Source organism: Apium graveolens, chromosome 9, assembly GCF_009905375.1.
Source record: "Apium graveolens cultivar Ventura chromosome 9, ASM990537v1, whole genome shotgun sequence".
Classification (NCBI taxonomy): Eukaryota; Viridiplantae; Streptophyta; class Magnoliopsida; order Apiales; family Apiaceae; genus Apium; species Apium graveolens.
In genome coordinates this window covers 110,965,636-110,986,480 of record NC_133655.1, presented here as the reverse complement: position 1 = coordinate 110,986,480, position 20,845 = coordinate 110,965,636, and the positions used below count along the sequence as shown (strand labels likewise).

At 38.0% G+C, this 20,845-nt stretch overlaps 1 protein-coding gene across 2 annotated transcripts; it reads right to left on the bottom strand.

The window, feature by feature from the left end:
- Window positions 1-133: 133 nt before the first annotated feature.
- On the bottom strand, window positions 134-6,642 carry LOC141683569 (putative membrane protein At1g16860). Of its 2 annotated transcripts, none has more exons than XM_074488314.1 (5): window positions 6,437-6,642; window positions 4,812-5,753; window positions 1,479-1,634; window positions 972-1,183; window positions 134-607 (listed from the first exon to the last, which is right to left on the bottom strand). In XM_074488314.1, the coding sequence occupies exons 2-5, from the start codon at window positions 5,706-5,708 to the stop codon at window positions 415-417; spliced, it is 1,458 nt and encodes a 485-aa protein (XP_074344415.1). In that variant the 5' UTR covers window positions 5,709-5,753; window positions 6,437-6,642; the 3' UTR covers window positions 134-414. The 2 variants fall into 2 exon arrangements, with proteins under 2 accessions (XP_074344415.1, XP_074344416.1); XM_074488315.1 differs by lacking the exon at window positions 6,437-6,642 and adding an exon at window positions 6,282-6,420.
- Window positions 6,643-20,845: the final 14,203 nt, after the last annotated feature.

The following is a 20,845-nucleotide window of genomic DNA, read 5'->3' as shown; positions in this document are numbered from 1 at the left end:
GTATTTCCAGAGCACTTTTTTAAATTTCCCCAGCAACATATTCTCCTGCATTTTATAATTTGTGGCATATCCTCGTACAATATGCTACAAATAACTCTGGAAATAAAAATTGTGCTGTGGAAATTCCGCAGGCTACTAAAGAAACACACATTCATGTCATTGCAACAAGCATTCATGTCTTTGCAAGTACCAAGTACTAGTTGTGTGTTCTTCCTCATAATATTTCCAACTACATGATCAACCCACCACCTGATTTCAAACCTTTACAATCATCAACTAATAAACAAAACCCAAAACCTATTAACAAACAAACTAAAAAATTTCACCACCCTAAACTCACCATCTTTGGTGCTACAGCAACAAACTACTTCCCAGGAACATACCCACAAACACTCTTTACCAAACAAATTATGCCTATACTGGTATAACATCAACCTTTGATGCGTCCTCGCATCTCAAAACAATGCCCTCCAGGCTAGCTGGAAGAATACATCTGCCCCATTGGCATCCTGTTGTCAACGGCTCTGGTGGAGGAACAATCATTAGCACGTTCTCATTCCGCTGAACAACTCCCATCACACTCACTGTGCTTCCCTCTTTGATATACCTGCAAAATCCAAAACTCAAGTAACTAAGGATGTATATTCCCATTACTCCGACTATATTTCTCAAAATCAAATATAAACTATGTCTATCTATATATAGAGTAGAGGCCAGGGCGGGGGAGACTAGCCACAACTGGAATTAAAAATACACATTAATTAGGATGTAATGACTAAAATACGCTATCCAATAACACTTAGTATTTCATAGATACACAATCTATGATAACAAAACAATAATTCAAAATCTTTTCTGTATACAACATACTACAATCTTGCCTTAGAACCTCAGTAATGCAAAAACAAGCCAGTAAAAAAAGGATTAGAGTGTAACACTATAGTATATAATGGAAAAATGAAAAAACATACCCTTCTTCCAATCGCATTACACGGTCATCACTTGAAAGATTCCTTTCTCTCATCCATCTGATAAAATCAGGAGACATGTCTTTGTCTAAAGCAGTGACATCAACAACAACAGACCCCTCCACATATGGAGTAACTTTTGCACCAAACCCAGTCTTAACCAATGCTCTTAAACCAGACTGGAAGTCAGAAATGTAGAAGTCAACTACGTGCCTCTGTCAAATAACACACATCACATATCAATATTAAGAAATCTAAGCATATCAAACAAAAAAAAAATTAGAACTTCTGATTATTATTGGACATTATTGAGGTGTTCAACAATTGTGAAGCACCACAATTTGAATAGTTGGAGATTTCTATTTCCATTCATCGCAAATCAAAATAGTAGGACAGAAAAGCTTCGGCAACCATCTACTTCTTCAAGTATATATATAACAAGTTCGTGAATTAGAAAGAATTGGATGATGAACATGTTAATATAGTTGCTTTCACATATCGGCTACTCACTTCGGATGATCGTAGTCCCCACGTAAATCGACGATGAGTTGGGTTGGCAGCTTTTGAGTCCCACCCACGATACTCGTACAAACATGATGATGTGTAGACACATCTTGGAACTCTCTGAAACGATGATTCAAGGGGAACATTACCACAGGTCACCACCTTCACAGAAAAATGCACCACAATCAAAAGCTGAAGTAATTCCAATCATCGCATAGAAGAATGGTATCACAAGAACTTGAGGAAATAAAATACTGTAACATTCTGTTGACAACATCTGATTGGCGTAATACGGTGCAGTAACTTTTTTCTCATGCACATTTTGTAGCTATAACTATTCACGGATGTATTCAACTGCAAGAGATACTTGGCTACCTGGTTGTAAATAAAGATGCAATTCATCTCATAGATTGTACAATTAATATGACGTGCATACAGACCAAAAGGATGGAAGAACCACATCCGCTTTCTATATAGTATATATATATAGATATTCGAAATCACATCCAAAGAAATGTAAATTATTTAAAGATGCAATCAATTATGTTCAGACAGAATGGGAATTCATTCATACAAGCTACTGTATGTAGTAACGACCTACAAGCTACTGTATATGTAGTAACGACCCATTTTACCTTTTTCTCTTTTTAAGTACCAGTCTCTAGGGAGGACCAAGTCAAGTCATCCTATTCCAGTTCTATATATATATATATATATATATATATATATATATATATATATATATATATATTCGAGATCACATCCTAAGATATGTAAAATACTTTAAAATGCAATCATTTAAGTTCAGACCGAACAGGAATTCATCCACAAAAGTTACTGTATGTAGTAATGACCCCTTTACACTTTTTCTCCTTTTAAGTGCCAGTCTCCGGGGAGGACCAAGCCAAGTCATTCTATTCCAGTTCTATTACACTTTAATTGCCTCTTTTCTCATTCTGAGACAAGTAAGCTCTATGAGTTTTTTTTATCACCCAATTATGCAATGGTATAGAACTGGGGCTACTTTGTAACTCATCACACCTGGAATAACAGTGAATAGATATCATAACTCTACAATGTTTGTGTTTTGTTATTAAGGTTCCATTTCAATCTTTTGCTTATTATATTATAAAGAGTGGCAGTCTGTCTTCTTCGACTTTATCCTTATAGCTAGCTATTGACATGATTCATATTTAATAGCAGCTTTTGACAAATGAGGATAAGAAATAAATAATTCCGATAGAGGTATGGATATGTAAGTATGTACCCTGTCTGCTAGTTCCCGACTTTGGAGTGAGGTCTCCCTGCTTATGCAGTGAAATTAACGTATAAGACGAATACTGCAGTGTCGTATTCGGTATGCATATACATGCACCATTCATACACGGAAGTAGCTAAGAGCCATAACCCAATTTTAATGTGACATTAGGGTTTAAGATAACCGGTTCAATTAAAGTAAACAATAAATAAATTCATGACCAAAATATATAGTGGCATATACTATATTTTTTTTTGCAGGTTGATAGCCGTTACATATAACTTAACAATTTAATGACCAAACAAAATATTATTCAGCATTATATGGACTTCCGTCAAAAACCTCCAATTCCGTCAATTATGGGAGTGGTATTTCTGTGTCTACATATTTATAGCCCGCAAGATGTTTGTGTATCTGTCTATATTTATACATTATCTTCCTTCACAGATGCCACAGGCCCACAACCCGCAGGAAAACTCATTAGTGGCGGCATCCCATTTCCCCAACTAAAAATCAGTCAATTCCATCTACTTTACAAATCCATTCATATAAACACAAGATCTCACATGTACATACACATGTCAGGTAACTTATAAAACACCCAAAATCATCATGACCTACCTGAAAATCTAAACATTTGGCTTCCAACACACAACCAATCATTTAAATTTCTTTCCATCACATCCTCCATTTCACCCAATAAACAATAATACAAGATACATACACAATTCATGGGTTCCATCGAAACCCCAGGAAATTATCACATCATCTATGTCTCAAAAATCAAAACCAATCATACTCAATTTCAATTAAACCTCAAAGCTACTAATTAAGACATTTAATAACACCCCTAGTTGAGAACTTGACTCGAGAAATAATTTCTTTGATTTTGAAATAGAGAGGAGAAAGAAACCTTTTGTATATTACTAAATGATAATTTTGTATTAATATTAATGTAGGATATGGATACACCACAAAGTTTTGATTTAAATTTAAGGTTTGTTTTCAATGGATTAGGTTAGGAATATACACATTTATATAGATACAGTATAGATGTTGTAAATATGAACAGACAATAAAACCATTCCTTTAACTGACGACGTTGAAGATTTTTGACCAGAGCCCTTAAAGTGTTTTAAAATATATTTTTCAGTAACCAAAATGCTTAGTTGAATATCAGCCATCAAGCAGCAAAAATCTTAGTTCACGCCAATTAAACTGTAATTTACTCCCCAACTTTATTGTCATATAACATTGGTAAAAGATTGGTATACTACTACGATAAGTCGATAATGCAAGTTCATCGGGCCGTAATGCTGTAAGGAACTTGTTTATTTTAACTGTTTTAATTAATGCATTGGAGCTTGGAATGATATATCCTGATTCATTGATTGTTAGCAAGGAAACATGAACTTTTTGTTAGCTTGTATTTTGTGGCCGGCAGCAATCTAAGAATTACTTATAAAACTCAAAGTAGAAAAAAAGGAAAAAAGTAAAAAACAAATACAGGTACTAACATCAATATGATTTAGGAAACACACGTCGGCAAAGAGAACAGACCAGCTCTACCTAAAAATTGCCAAATACTCAGCACTTTATTTCGCATTAACCAACAAAAAAATTCTTTCGTAAGTATTTTCCATATCATAAAATAATTATAGACACCGGATTGATAGGGAAAGGTACTAATCCACACAGCAGCCACAAATCTACTTAAACAAGGTTCAACTGTTTGGTCATCCCAAAATTACCAATTATAAGGTTCTTAAAGGTCAACTTGAAGCTTCTAAATTTATACTGTCAATATGCATTTAGTAACATTCATTGGTCCATATTTTTCAGAGAAATTAATACGCACAATGCTCAACAACACCTTCCAATTCCCTCACAAGAGCTAACACATATTTGGTCATTAATTTCATGTGCAATTGCATCTAACAAATTCATAATATTTACTAATTCACAACAACTGATCTAATAAGGAACGATGTTCTAGTCTTTTTATTTGCAAGTCCAGAACATGGTTGTGCACACATTAAAATTATTTGATAATGTAATTTGTTATTGAAAAGGAAACATACCCCGGAGACTTTCACATACTGCCCATCTTTTGCTTCTCTAAGCTCAGCATCTGGGTAGCGGTCGATGAAGTCAATGATCGATCTTCTTCCACAGCAAGTATTCCAGGCAAATATTGTGGCAACAATTCCCAAAAGAACCAATATAACAATGAGAAGAACAGCATTATGGACAGCCCCAAGGATAAAACCGCCAGCAATGAATCCCATTACAAAGAGCAGAATCATCGCCCATAGAATTGGCTTTGGGAAACTGCACTTAAATGAATGGTCTTCGTCCTGGCTTAAAGTTGTCACAGCTTGGTTAATAGTAGTTGAGCCATGCAGTTTCATCGAACTCTTGGAATCTAAAGGACCAGAAAATTTCCTTGGTGCACCGGATGAATTTAATGGACCGGACGTAATGGGACCAGATGTAATAAGTCCCGTGGCAGGAAGAATTGGTGGTAAAGGACCTGAGTTTTGACGGGTAGCTGGTGTTACTCCACCAGATTGGGGGCCAGACGACTTCTTTAAAGGTTCCCCGTGTTTACTCAACGGCCCGGAGTTCGATTTCTTTACAGAAACTGAACCAGATATCCCAGCAGATGACACAGGACCGGAAGTGGAGTAGCTAGCCCTAGATGCTGCATTAGGCATCATTGGTCCTGAATGTGAAGCGCTGCCCGCAAAAGATCCAGTTCTCGAAGGAGCAGCGGATATCGGTCCAGATTTCCTGACCTTGGAGCCATCCACAGGTAAATCAAACATCTTTCCCAGCTCTCCGGATTTCTTGATGTCACCGCCCGTATAAGGCATAGCCGTCGAGGTCATTGTAGGGGTTCTTTCTTTGGGCTGTTCAGGGCGGCCAGAGACATAAAGGCCATTGCTCAGCTGGTGAGACGGAAACCGTGAACCCATGAAGGTGTTGTGGGACAAGCACAGCTTCTATCAAACTGTAAAAACCTAAAAGAAAAAACACAATAACATTAATTATTGTTCAAAGACCAAGACTTAAGATAAACACATAGAGAATATACAGAAGAAGCAATGTGTGATCAAAGATAAGGCATTACTACTTAACAAAAAGAAAAGAGGGAAAAAGGATAAAAGCATTACTTAAAAGATACAAGTTAATTATGAATGTGATGACATATAGTTTCAGTAGGAAACAAAAATATTTATAAAATTGGAAATAAATAAATAAAATAAATAACTGAGGATGTAGAAATGTTGATACGAAAACAATTACACATAATAAAAAAATCATAGCCATAAAGGGGAATGAAACTTAAGATGAAATAAAACAATTAATGAAGATAACAAAAAAAAAAGACAAAAGGAAAGCAGATCTGGGAACATGAGAAAAGCATATTTTTAATTAAGACAATAATAATCCAATTAACAATATGAAGAAACAAAAGAAATGAAGAGCATAGACGAGAAAATAGAGAAGTGGGGGGAAGAGTAGTGTGTGTTGTGTCAAGTATAAACCTAAAAAAAAGGATGTAAGGAAGAAGAGAGGGAAGAGCGAGTGAGCATATAATCGAATTAAGTGAAACAAATTAGTAGGGATGATGAAAGAGACAATGATAATGATAAAAATATATGTGTGTGTATGATAATTGTATAAGGCCGGGGGCACTTACTGGGTTGGTTAGGAGGAGGGGATGAATGAATATGGTATGGGACTATTGGCTATTGGGTGTGTAGTATACTGTGTACTAGTATGTATGTATATATGTATCTAAATGTAAGGAGTAGTTGCTACACTAGTAGGCACTTCTACTTGAAAGCCGGTTTGGGTTGGTTGGGGGTGATCATATCCGCCGCTTGCCCCCAATCTTTTTTTCTTTTCTTTTTTTACTTAGCTCCTACTACTACACACACTAATAATGTTTTAACTCCCCTCATTTTCTAGATTTTTTTAAATCATATAATTATATTACTAAAATTCTTGATATTTTCCTATTTATAAAGATTATATAATATCTAAAATATATCAAATACAAGTTGAATATCTATCAATGTGCATAATTTTCATTTAAAACATAAATAATGTTCATAATGTTTTTAATATATCTCATTAATCATAATACATATTTTCTTGTTTGTGTCGTGTAATTTATATTTACTAAATAAATACAAACAATGTAAAAGGAAAATATTGAAGTTAATCAATCAAATATTATCAATGTGTTCATAAAAAAATTAAAAATTAACATATATATATATTGTAGAGTAGAGTAAATTTTTTGAGTTTTGGTCAAATAAACCCAGAGTAATTAGATATTTTATTACTAAAGTCATTACTCATTTATAATTACCTTGCTTAATTTAAAAGGATTAGTAATGCATAATTAAAGTACTCAAGACTTGCAATCGTAATATTCAACAAAGTATAATTTACACTACAATTAATATAAGTTTATTTTTTTAGAAAAATGTTATTTTTCTAATTCAACGTTTATGTTGATTTAATATCATTGATAATGTCTTAATTCACTAACTAAAGTTGATCTGGGCCGTGTACTTAGCTTTTAATCATCTCCGTTATACAAAGTTAATTTTATAGGATGTTAGATAATTGTCAATTCATAAATTAAAATTGACATAATCTATTTAGTTTTTAACACATTGAAAAAAACTTAAATTTAATTGATCATTCTTATTTTCAGAACATAAAAGACCTTTGTTATTTTCTTCTAGTATATATATTTAATAACTCTGAAATACACTATTAAAATTAAATATTTTAATATTGGTAAAGATAAAGTCACATGTGTGTGTATATATGTAAATTATTATTTATTATATTTTCGAGTAAATTATGTTGGTCTCGTTCATTTATATTCTAGATATCTTGGTCATGTACATATTTAATTGTTATTCAGTATATTACTCAAATAACATGTATTTATGATTATTCAAAAATTATAATTATTTGATAAATAAATTATAATTATTCATATATCGTAGTCATAGTAGCACTATGGACGTGACATAAAAATAATTCATATATCGTAAAGATTAACTACTGATATTCAGAAGTCTTTTTTTCAAGAATCTGAAAATAAATTTGTATTAATATCATCATTCAAATCATTCTGAAGTTTCTTTCATATATGATTATAATATTTCTTTTTATAGTAACTTGATAAAATTGTATATTATTGTTCTAAAATTAAATATTTTCAATTTTATTAATTTTTTAAAATATTACTTGAACTTGTTAATCCTTTCAAAATATCGATTAATATTAAAATTTTATTTAGATAACATAACATGAATTAAATCAAATAGTACAACACATTATAGTTTTAACCTTTTTTCAAATAATTCAAAACAATTGTACAATATTTTCCAACACTAAATATTTTTTTATAAATTTATTATTGCTAATTTAAATATATATTTTTTTCAAAATATTGAATTCTATAATTTTTCAAATTCTTATATATATATGAGTTAAGTTCTATTGAGTCCTTGTTTTTAGTTGAGTACGGGAGTCCATATATATTTTGCAAGTACAATAGTATAATTTTTTTTGTAAAACGTATTATAATGTGAATCATGTTCTATAAATATCACTATTTTAATAAATATCTCGCAAATCTCATACATTTGACAAGTTCAACATTGCAGAACATATAATTTTATAGAACATGATCAGTTTGAATAACATATGTATACACGCGTTTATATTGTGTAGTTTATTATTTTAGTTTTTTAAATTATTAGAAACATAAAACCTGAACCATTAGATTGGATACAAAACTCCACAAAAAATAGGGATTTTATGTATATGATTATTTATAATAACCATATCAAATTGAATAATATAAAATTTAGGATTTGTCTCACAAATATTTGAATATATATATATAGTAAAGTTCTATGAAGTACACCTTTTAATTGGAGTCATCGGAGTCCATCAATGTCCTGTAAATAAAATATGTTCTAAAACGTGTTATCTTGTGTTATAGATAAAAAACTAAGGTTATTAATTGCTGTATTTAATACTAAGATTCGGGAGCTCAAGGCCTTTAATGGCTGCTCTCGTGTTTCGTGACTCAATCTGCCTTTACGAGATGCCTACGTATCTCTGTGAATTAGAGAATCAAGCCAAAAAACGTAGTTCTAATTGGTGGGGGTGAGACCCCTTATATAGATGTTGGGAGTCCTTGAATTGGACTTGGTATAGGAGACTTGGTGGGCAAGTCTCATAATTGGAATGGACTTTGGAGTCCTAGATAGTAGGAAACTGATTCCTTATCCTTTTAGGTCCCCTTGAGGCTAATCTCCAAGGATTTATATCCTTATCAGGACTCTTTTCAATATCTGATTTGTCCCTTATTAATTAATTACGAAATTAATTAATAATCAGGGCTTTTGGGCCTTTTTTATTCCATCAGGCCTGATCTGGTCCATCAGGCTTAACCTTTCTGGTCTGAGTATCATATATCTTTTTATTGGGCCTGGCAGCCCACAGTTTGTACAATTAATGCAGTATTTAATTATACAAACATAATTTATTTATCCCTATCATTTGCCCCCCAACTTTTGGGAAACATTGATTAGGTTTCGCAGAAGTTAAGTCTATTTGTTCCCTTACAGGGTTTCGTTTTTCCGTAAAGTGTGGAGCGACCTACACATTTACAACGAATTTTTCCTTTTATTCAGGAATTATCTTAATTTCCAGGAATTTTTCCCTTATTTCCGGAATTTTTTCCTAATTTTCTGGGATTTTCCCTAATTTTCTGGGATTTTTCCCTAATTTTCTGGAATTTTCTGGGATTTTTCCTTATTTTCTGGAATTTTCCCTAATTTTCTGGAATTTTCTGGGATTTTTCCTTATTTTCTGGAATTTTCCCTAATTTTCTGGAATTTTTCCTTATTTTCTGGAATTTTTTGGGATTTTCAAATTTCCAGCCCTTTTTTCGACCAGGATCCAGGTCGAAATTTCGACCAGGATCCTAGTCGAAAAATGGGGCCAGCCTTGTCATCCTGGTCGAAGGAATTCGACTAGGATCCACGACCTGGAATTCGACCAGGATCCTAGTCGAAATTTCGACCTGGATCTAGGACCTGGAATTCGACCAGGATCCTAGTCGAAAATTCGACCTGGATCGAGGTCGAAAATTCAACCCCTTTTTTTTTTTTTTATTAGGCCTATCGACTAGGATTTCGACTAGGATTCTAGTCGATATTTCGACCTGAATCCTGTTCGAAAATTCTTTGGTTTTCTTGCTTCCTGGTCGAAGGATTTCGACTAGGATCCACGACCTGGAATTCGACCAGGATCTTAGTCGAACTTTGACCTGGGTTTTTAATCCCTATTTTTTGAAAGATGCTTGGTTTTATTCGACCTCATTCCTGATCGAAACTTCGACCTCAATTCAGTTCCTTTATTCCAGCTTTTTTCGGGTGTCTGTTCGAAAGATTTCGGGCAGGATTCACGACCTGGAATTCGACCTGGATTCTGGTCTTTTTTACCCGCTATTTTCGGGTGTCTGCTCGAAAGATTTCGGGCAGGATTCACGACCTGGATTTCGACTTGGATTCTGGTCTTTTTTACCCGCTATTTTCGGGTGTCTGCTCGAAAGATTTCGGGCAGGATTCACGACCTGGATTTCGACCTGGTTCCTGGTCTTCCACTAGCCTTCTTTATTTAGCTTTAATTTAGGGTATTGTATTTTCCAAATCCTAATTGGATTTGGGCCTAGCCTTTTTTGTTGGGCCATATTAAATTTTTCTGAGTCTCTATTATTGGGCTTTTCCAAATCTTATTGGGCCTCTTTTATTGGGCCTTTTCAAATCTTATTGGGCCTCTTTTATTGGGCCTTTTCAAATCTTATTGGGCCTCTTTTATTGATCTGGGCTTAATACACCCTGTTAAGAATGCTCTAGAATTCCTTGGAATATTCTGGAATATTCTTTTTTCTGGGCCTTTTTTTATGGGCTTTTGTCCTCAATGGGCTTTTCGTCCCTTCAACTTCCTTTTCCTCTTATATAAAGGAATGAGGAAAGGCTATTACTCCTCACTTTCTCATTTCTTAGTTTTCTTCTTTATCTTCCTGCTAAGATTCTCAGAGGAATAACAGCAAGTCGGAGCTCAAAGCCTTTTTTAGGAGCGCTTCTTCAGGTAAGATTCCTCCCTTTGCTTTTCATTATTTTTCCATTGTGTGTCATTTTAAGATAGCCTATTTACGTGCCTCATACTTTTTTTTTTTTTTTTAGATGGCTGACAAAAGAATGACTCGTTTGGTCAAGATGAACGTGGCTAGAAAGTCCAACGATTTTCCTATTCGATCGAGGTATACTTCCTTAATCGACATGATCAACACTCGAGGGGACGAGTATCCGTCTGATGCGCATCTGGACGCGCACGATCATATCAGTGCTTTACGGGATCCCAAGGAGCTGGAAAAGTTGAGCAGCTGCTTCAAAATCAAGGAGCCTTTTAAGCTGGTTCTTGCGGGTCCGGCCGACAGGGCCTGTCAGTGGAAGAAGGACGCGCTATGCGTCTATAGGGATACTCTGAGGGCAGGTATTAGACTCCCTTTTCATCCATTCATTCCTTTGCTATTGGCTGATGTGGGCATCAGCCCTTGCCAACTTCCCCCTAATTCCTGGAGGTTGATTCTGTGTTATCTGTCGCAATGCGCCAAGCACAACGTCCCCACATCTGTTACTGTTTTCAGGAAGATTTTTCAGTTTAAAAACAGCCCTGATAAAAGTCCGGGTTGGGTTTCTATCAACCAGCGCCCCACTATCCCCCATATCGTAAATGGGAAGTCCATCCCTGACAACAACTTGGGGTGGAAGAAAGATTTTTTGTTTGTTATTTGGGAAGGTGGAGATTGGGGCTCCCTGTTTCGATCATCCTTTGGGCTGGCCGTAGACGGGAGCCCGAATGACATAACTTTGTCTGAGGAGGAAGCTAGAGGTTTCAACCTCCTTACGCAAGACAACGGCACTTCCCATTGTTGGGACCTTATCCGGGAGACCGTCCTGGTAGAACGCGGCCTTTCGCCCGTTAATAAGAAAAGTAAGTTCCCTTTCTTATCTCCTTTATTTCCTGCACTTTTATTTCATTGATTTTCAACTGACTTTGTTTGTTGCAGTGGCTGAGAAGATTGAGGAGGCTACCAAGCCGAAGGACCTGGAGACAACCAGGATGAAGAGGGCCGGGAAGATCTTTAAGGACCCTCGACTGGGTGACCGCTTCCCGGAGTTCCTTCTTCAGGCGACGGAGCCAGATGAGGAAGGCCCCAGCCAAGTTCTGCGCTCCAAGCAGAGGCCAGGTGCCTACTTTCAACCTGCTTGGGGGATCCGGGGCAAGGACTCAATTGTGGGCAGCACCGCCCTGTCCAAGGAATGGTCTAAGCATTCCATTTCCCCGGTGGATTATCAAGATTTTGTCCTTCAACAGGACTTGGAGGGGAATGAGCTGTTTGGAGCCCAAGCTCTGGCGACGGTATGTACTTTACTTATGCTTTTTACAATTCTCTTTTCTTTCTTTTCTAAACCTTTGCTGTTTTCTCCTGCAGGCTAACGCCCATTTTCAAGGGGCTATTCACCAAGCCAAGGCTTGGAAGGTTGGCCTGGAAGATGCCAACAAGAAGTTGGAGGAGGCCAATCAAAAAATTGAGGCCCTTGAAGCTCAATTGGCCTCTTCCACTTCTGACCTGGAGACGGCCCGGGCTGAAAATGTCATCTTGAAGGCGCAGAAGGAAAAAGCCTTTGATGGCTGGATGGACACTCAAGAATTCAAAGACTTGATGGTGGAGCATGACGCCCTTCTCCATCCTGTTAGCTATAAGGAAGGCTGGGACGCTGCTGTGGAGGCCATCCAGGATGAGTTTCCCGAGGTCCTTGAGCAGTTGCCCTTTCCTTGCCCAGTGCGGGTTCCAGAGCTTGGAGGTGTTACTGAAAAGCTTGCTGGTATGATCAAGGATGGAGAGGAGGAAGATTCCCCCGAGGAGGAATTCGAGCCTGTTGCTAAGAAGGCCAGGGTGGAAGAATCTCCCAAAGAAGCACCTCAACAGCCATCATCTTCTGCCGAGGGAACTTCTACAGGGACTTCGGAGGGGACGACCGAGACGTCCGAAGAAACGACTGAAACTTCCGAAGAGACTTCGGATAGTGGTTCTGAGGAATCTCATCCTTCCAAGGCCTAGCTTTTTGTATATCTTCTTTTTGAACTTTATTTGTATCAGAACTTGTTACCCTTCGGGGTTATGTTTTATACGTTGCTTTTCTTGCCTTTTTCTGTTTTATCTTTACAATCTTAATATGCATTTGAACCTTAAACATCCTTAGATAGAAATAATTTCAAACTCTTTAATATGAAGTCTGGGTTTCCAAAACCTTACATAGCATGGGTTCGACCCTAATCAACAATAACTAGACAATGTAAATTCTACTGGAATATAAAATCCTATGCAAGCAAAGCTTCAAGGTGCTTTTAAACCTACTTGTCAATGACAAGTGAGAATCGTACTTCTCCTATCTTACACATAGTAAACCTTCAGGTTTTGTGCGTGCCAGGTCCTCGGGACTTCAAAACCTTCCATAGTTTCCAGCTTGTAGGTTCCTCTACCTTGAACGCTCTTGACTCTGTACGGCCCTTCCCAATTTGGGGCAAGCTTTCCTTTCTGTCCAACACCAGAAGCCTCTATTTTTCTCAAGACTAGATCTCCTTGTTTAAAAAATCTCTCTTTAACCCTTAGGTTATAATAGAATGAAGCCTTTTTCTGATATTCTACTATCTTTGCATGTGCCTCATCTCGCACTTCATCAATTAGATCCAGGGCTAACCTCTGCCCTTCCTCATTTTCTACAGCATTGAAAGTCTGAATCCTTGGAGAGGAATGCGATATCTCCACGGGAACTACTGCTTCTGCCCCATATGCCAACATGAAAGGAGTTGCTCCTGTCGTGACTCTACAGGTAGTCCTATAGGCCCATAATATTGGAAGTATCTCATCCACCCAATTATTTCTTGACTTTTCGATCCTCTTTTTTAGTCCATCCAGGATTATCCGATTTGCTACCTCTGCTTGCCCATTGGCTTGCGGGTGAGCCACAGAGGTGAATCGTAACTCAATTTCATTTTCTTCACAATACTTCTTGAATTCCTCATTGTTGAATTGTGTTCCATTGTCAGTGACGAGGATACGGGGAATTCCATATCGGCACATAATGTTTTCCCACAGGAATTGTGCAACCTGCTTAGTTGTGATTTTGGCCAAGGGTTTGGCTTCGATCCACTTGGTGAAATAATCAATGGCTACAATCAGAAATTTCCTTTGTGCCGTGGCCATATGAAAAGGCCCTAGAATATCCATCCCCCACATGGCAAAGGGAATAGGCGAGTTGATAGAGGTCAGCATCTCGGGGGGTTGTCTAACAACTGGTGCATGCTTCTGACAACGATCACACTTCTTCACATATTCTTTGGCATCAGCCATCATTTCTGGCCAATAGAAGCCTAAACGGGTTATTTTATGAGCCAAGGCCCTGCCCCCCAGGTGTTGTCCACAAATACCTTCATGCACTTCTTCAAGAGCCAAGCGTGCCTCATCGGGCCTGAGACACCTCAGGTAAGGAACCACGAAAGATCTTTTATATAGAATCCCATCTATCAAAGAGTACCTTAGTGCTCGAACAGTTAACTTCCGTGCCTCAATTGCATCGCTTGGCAACCAACCGGTCTGAATGTGAGCCTTGATGGGATCAATCCATGACGTCCCCAAGCCTACGGGAGCCACAAGCTTAACATCTATGCTTCGTGTCTTCAAAACACGGAAGTACACACTTCCTGAACTTTCTTCAATCTCAGATGAAGCAAACTTTGATAGCGCATCTGCTTTAGCATTTTCTTCCCTTGGAATGTGTTCAACATGGCATTCATTAAATTGGGTCATCACAGCCCTTACTAGGCGAACATACTTAGCCATCGTATCATCCCTTGCCTCAAATTCTCCCTTTACCTGGGATATGATCAGCTTCGAGTCTCCACGGACCTTTAAGTTTTTGACTCTAAGTGTCCCAGCTAGACCAAGGCCAGCAATCAGGGCTTCATACTCTGCCTCATTGTTTGTTGTTGGGAAGTCTAGCTTCATGGCATACTCAATTAAGAATCCATCAGGGCTTTGCAAAACCAACCCTGCTCCACTGGAATTTGTTTTTGATGCTCCATCAAAATAGAGAACCCAATATTCTTTCTCCTTGTCCCCATTGTCGACTCCCTTGTCTTGAGGTATGGTATCTTCCTGCCCCCCGACTTCTTGGTTGGGTATGGTACATTCCACCAGGAAGTCAGCTAGTGCCTGGGCTTTTATGGCCGTACGTGGCTTATACTTGAGATCGAACTCTCCCAACTCTATTGCCCACTTAATCAGTCTCCCACTTGCCTTGGGACTGTGAATGATATTTCTCAGTGGCTGATTTGTTAGCACTTCAATTTGGTGAGCTTGAAAATAAGGACGCAGCTTTCTTGAAGCCATTACCAAGGCTAAAGCGAATTTCTCAATGGCTGAATAATTCAACTCAGCACCATGCAAAATTTTGCTGACATAGTATACGGGTTTCTGGACTTTCAGTTCCTCCTTAACCAACACGGCGCTCAAGGCGCTCTCTGAAACAGCCAAGTACAAAAATAAAACTTCATTCAGAACTGGCTTGGCCAACAACGGGGCCTGGCCCATATACTTCTTTAACTCTTCAAATGCCTTCTGATTTTCCTCATTCCATACAAAGTCTTTGATGTTCTTCAGTGACTTGAAAAATGACAAGCACTTGTCTCCTGACTTGGAGATGAATCGTCCTAACGCAGCAACCCTTCCTGTGAGCTTCTGAACATCCTTGACAGTTTTGGGGGGTTCCATGTCCAGGATCGCCTTTATTTTATCGGGATTTGCCTCAATTCCCCTCTTCGAGACCATCAATCCCAAGAATTTTCCAGATCCTACTCCGAAAGCACACTTCGTCGGATTCAACATCATCTTGTGGTACCTCAGGACCTCAAAAGCTTCCCTTAAATGGGCTATATGATCAGTCTTTACTAGACTCTTGACTAACATGTCATCAACATAGACTTCCATAGTCTTACCAATAAGATCCTTAAAAATTCTATTCACCAACCTTTGATAGGTGGATCCTGCATTCTTGAGACCAAACGCCATAACAAGATAACAATAAACACCAAAGTCAGTGATAAATGATACCTTTGGAATGTCATCCTTATGCATTTTGATCTGGTTGTATCCGCTAAACCCATCCATGAAACTCAGCATCTCATGTCCAGCGGTAGCATCAATCAAAGTATCAATTTTAGGCAGCGGAAAACAGTCTTTGGGGCATGCATCATTCAGATCGGTGAAGTCTATACACATCCTCCACTTTCCACTAGCCTTCTTCACCATTACAGGGTTTGCTAACCACTCCGGAAATTGAATCTCCTCAATGAATCCAGCCTCTAAGAGCTTTTCCACTTCCTGCTTTATAGCCTCTTGTCTTTCCGGGGCAAAATTTCTTTTCTTTTGTTTCACTGTCTTTCGGCTTGGATCTACGTTTAGCTTGTGAGTAATTAACTCCGGGTCTATGCCTGGCATATCAGCTGCTGACCATGCAAACACATCACTATTTTCTTGCAAAAATTTCACTAACTTCCCTTTAAGGGGCTCCTCTAATGTGGCTCCAATGAAAGTCGTCCTCTCAGGATTCTCGGGGTATAAAGGAACCGAGACCAATTCTTCTGCTGGCCTTCCTCTATTCTCATCATTTTCTCGAACATCCATATCTTCAATAGGAAGAACCTGCCCCCCGACTCCATATGCCCTCAAAGAGGCCACATAACAGCTTCTAGCCATTTTTTGATCTCCTCTCTCTTCTCCAATCCCGTTGCGGGTGGGAAACTTCATGACTGAATGGTAGGAAGAGGGGACTGCCTTGAAGGCATGTATCCCTGTTCTCCCCATGATAGCATTATAAGTTGAACTAGCCTTTACCACTACGAAATCCAGCATCTGCGTCGCTTGCCTTGGCTCCGTACCTATGGTGGTTGGCAACTTGATTATCCCTTCCACATGACATTCTACTCCAGCAAATCCATATATCGGCATGTCGGTTGGTGTTAACTGGGAGTCGTTATACCCCATCCTTAGAAAGGTGTCGTGGAGCAAGATATCCACAGAAGCACCATTATCCACAAGGACCCTCTTAACCGGGCTATTTCCTATTATTGGTGTTATGACCAGCGGGTCGTCATGGGGAAACTTCACACCCTCCAGGTCGGAATCATCAAAAGCCAATGTTACCTCTGTCCTGGCCCTCTTCGGGGCTTCTCCAACAATATGCATAACCTCTCTAGTATATGCCTTTCTGGAATTTTTGGACAATCCAGCAGCAGTTGGACCTCCAAAGATCGTGTTTATCACAGGCCCTCGAGGTCTCGGCCCTCCATAAATGGTGTTTATAACTGGTCCTCTAGGCTGGGGGTTTCGCCCCTGATCGTCTTGGTCCCTCCTACGATCTTCAAAGTTCTTCCTTCCATTATTATTTCTGTCCCCTCCATCTCCAGTATACTTGTTCAATCTTCCTTTTCGAATCAAAAACTCAATTTCATCTTTCAATTGCCTACACTCATCGGTGTCATGGACAACATCTTTGTGAAATCTGCAATACTTGCCCTTATCTAGCTTGGCGGGATCAGCCTTCAAGGGCTTAGGCCAGCGAATATCTCTGTCTTTCTCAATCTCCATCAAAATCTGACTTCTGGGAGCATTCAACTTAGCGTATTCAGTGAACTTTTGCCCAGGTCCTCCCTTCTTGGGGGTTGAATCAGGGTTTTGTTCGGTTCTAGGATATTTGTCCTTAGCGATATACTCCAAATCAGTTTTTCGTTTCTTGCCTCCAGTGGGCTCATTACTTACTACGGTCTTCCTCATACTTTCTTCAACCTTGATATACTTCCCTGCCCTCTCTTGGAGCTGCAACATGCTCTCAGGGGGTCGTTTGGCCAAAGACATCTCGAAAAACTCATCCCTAGTTCCTTGTTGCAGTGCTATCATGGCTACCTTATCATCAAGGTCTGGGACTTTTAAAGCCTCCTTTGTAAAACGATTCAGGTAATCTCTTAAGGATTCCTTAGCTCCCTGCACAAGACTCATAAGAGATGCTGAACTTTTCTCATGGACTCTTCCACTGATGAATTGCTTAATAAAAGCCTGACTTAATTCTCTGAATGATCCAATAGAATTTGGGGGTAGGCGACTGTACCATCTTTGAGCCATACCCGACAGGGTTTGAGGGAAGGCCCGACATTTTATAGCATCATTCACGGGTTGCAGCAGCAGTGCATTAGAGAATGTCCTAACATGATTAGCGGGGTCTCCCGTGCCATCATAGGCTTTGATAGTGGGTATCTTGAATTTCCTTGAGATATGGGCATTCATTATCTCTTCTGTGAAGGGTGGAGTTGGATCATCAGGATCTCCAAGGGGAAGGAGATTGCTTGGATCAGTTCTTGGGACAGCAGCCCTTCTTCTTACCGGACCATCCAGGTCTATGATAGGAGAAGGATTTCTCCCCCTAGGAGGTATGTGGGGTCTGGTGGCTTGGTGAGCCTCCAAATCACGCCTCAGCCTTTGGATTTCAGCCTCATGAGCCCTGATCTTTTCCTGCACTTCTTGGGGATTCGCCCCTGGGGTGCTTTGGGGGCGTTGCCTTCCATCGGCCATTGGCTCTTTTCCAGGACGCCTCCTTCTCGGGGCCACTTCATCATCCGAAGATTCGGAGTCTCTCTCAGTGTATGGACCAGAAAATTCCCGATCCTCAGGGATAGGATCCAAACCTCGTATATAGGGGGGCGACCGCCCTCGTGCTTCGCTTCGCCCAGCATATCCGCTTCCTCCAACCTCAGGGTGAAGGGGCATCCCATAAGGGGGGTTAGTAGTAACAATAGTTGAATATTCATACCCGACGGGTCGAGAATTCACAGGTATATGTATTTGTTGAACTTGAGGATTCGTACCTTGAATAGTCGGGGGAGTTGTCCCTTGTGGCTGAGGATGAGTTGCCCCTGTCTGGGCTTCCCCCTGAGTAGATGCATAAGTTGAATGGGGAGGAACCTCCACGGTTGATGAAATCACCTGGGTTGCCTCTAATGGTGTTCCTTCCTCTAGAGCTCCAATTGTTCTTCGTGTTCTCGCCATGGTTGTTGTTGTGTTTCCCACAGACGGCGCCAAATGTTATAGATAAAAAACCAAGGTTATTACTTGCTGTATTTAATACTAAGATTCGGGAGCTCAAGGCCTTTAATGGCTGCTCTCGTGTTTCGTGACTCAATCTGCCTTTACGAGATGCCTACGTATCTCTGTGAATTAGAGAATCAAGCCAAAAAACGTAGTTCTAATTGGTGGGGGTGAGACCCCTTATATAGATGTTGGGAGTCCTTGAATTGGACTTGGTATAGGAGACTTGGTGGGCAAGTCTCATAATTGGAATGGACTTTGGAGTCCTAGATAGTAGGAAACTGATTCCTTATCCTTTTAGGTCCCCTTGAGGCTAATCTCCAAGGATTTATATCCTTATCAGGACTCTTTTCAATATCTGATTTGTCCCTTATTAATTAATTACGAAATTAATTAATAATCAGGGCTTTTGGGCCTTTTTTATTCCATCAGGCCTGATCTGGTCCATCAGGCTTAACCTTTCTGGTCTGAGTATCATATATCTTTTTATTGGGCCTGGCAGCCCACAGTTTGTACAATTAATGCAGTATTTAATTATACAAACATAATTTATTTATCCCTATCATCTTGCAAAACATGTTTCATACATATCATTACTTCAATAAAATCATGCAAATCTCATATATTTACAAGTACAATATGTATGTTCTGCAACATGAACATGTATGTTCTGTAAACTAAGCATGTTTTGTAGAATAATATATTTTGCAACGTTCTACTTGTAAAATCTATGCGATCTGCAAGATTTTCAATAAAATTGTGATATATGTAGAATATCATTCGAAAAATAATACGTTTTGCAACAATTTAAGCTATATTTTACTTGCAGAACGTATATGGACTCTAGGGACTCCAATGAAATATGGGACTCCATAGAACCCATATATATCTTTAATTAAATAATGCAATAAATAAACTATTTTTTTTATGAAGAAGCATCAAATGTCTTACCATTTTTCAAATAACATGTTAATGAAAATTATTAATGTTACTTTATAGTTGTAGTTTAATTATTTCTAAAGAGAATTGAAAAAACAGGACTTTAGGAGCACCTCTTTATAGGTTCACTATCATTGAATAATATTTTAGACCTAATTCTTTTAAAGTGAAACATTAATAAATAAATCGATTTAGTATATCTTCGTAGTTTTAACGGAGTTTGTGACATCTCATGTCAAATTTTGAATATATTTAAATATTAGGTCAAGTTCCAGATGTAATAATGTAAAACCAGTCAGTTAGTAATTTTGATATATAATAACAATTGACTTGATTGTATACAGACCTTAAAAAATATTAATTTTTATTAATATAAGATATTATAAAATTTATACTTATTGGTAATATATTCTCGTCGAGCTCGTAATTTAAATTTATTAAACCTATATAGCGATGATGTATTTTCGGCTAGGTCATGTAGCCAATTTCGAGAATTTTTTGAAAATGGGTAAATTTCTGATTTTGAAGCTAGTAATTTTGATACATATTATCAATTGACTTGATTATATAAAGACCTCAGAGATATTAATTTTTACCAATATAAGATATCACAGAACTTTTCTTTGTTGGTAAGATTTTCTAGTCGAACTCGTAATTTAAATTAAACCTAGGTAGTGACGTGGTATTTACGGGCAGATTATTTAGTCAAATTTCGAGTATTTTTTAAAAAAGGGTCAAGTTCTAATTCTGAATTCGAAATAAATTGAAATACGCTAATTATAACTTATCTAAATATGTAATACACATATATATTATTTATATAAGTGTATATCTTTTCAACATATAAAAAAATTAATT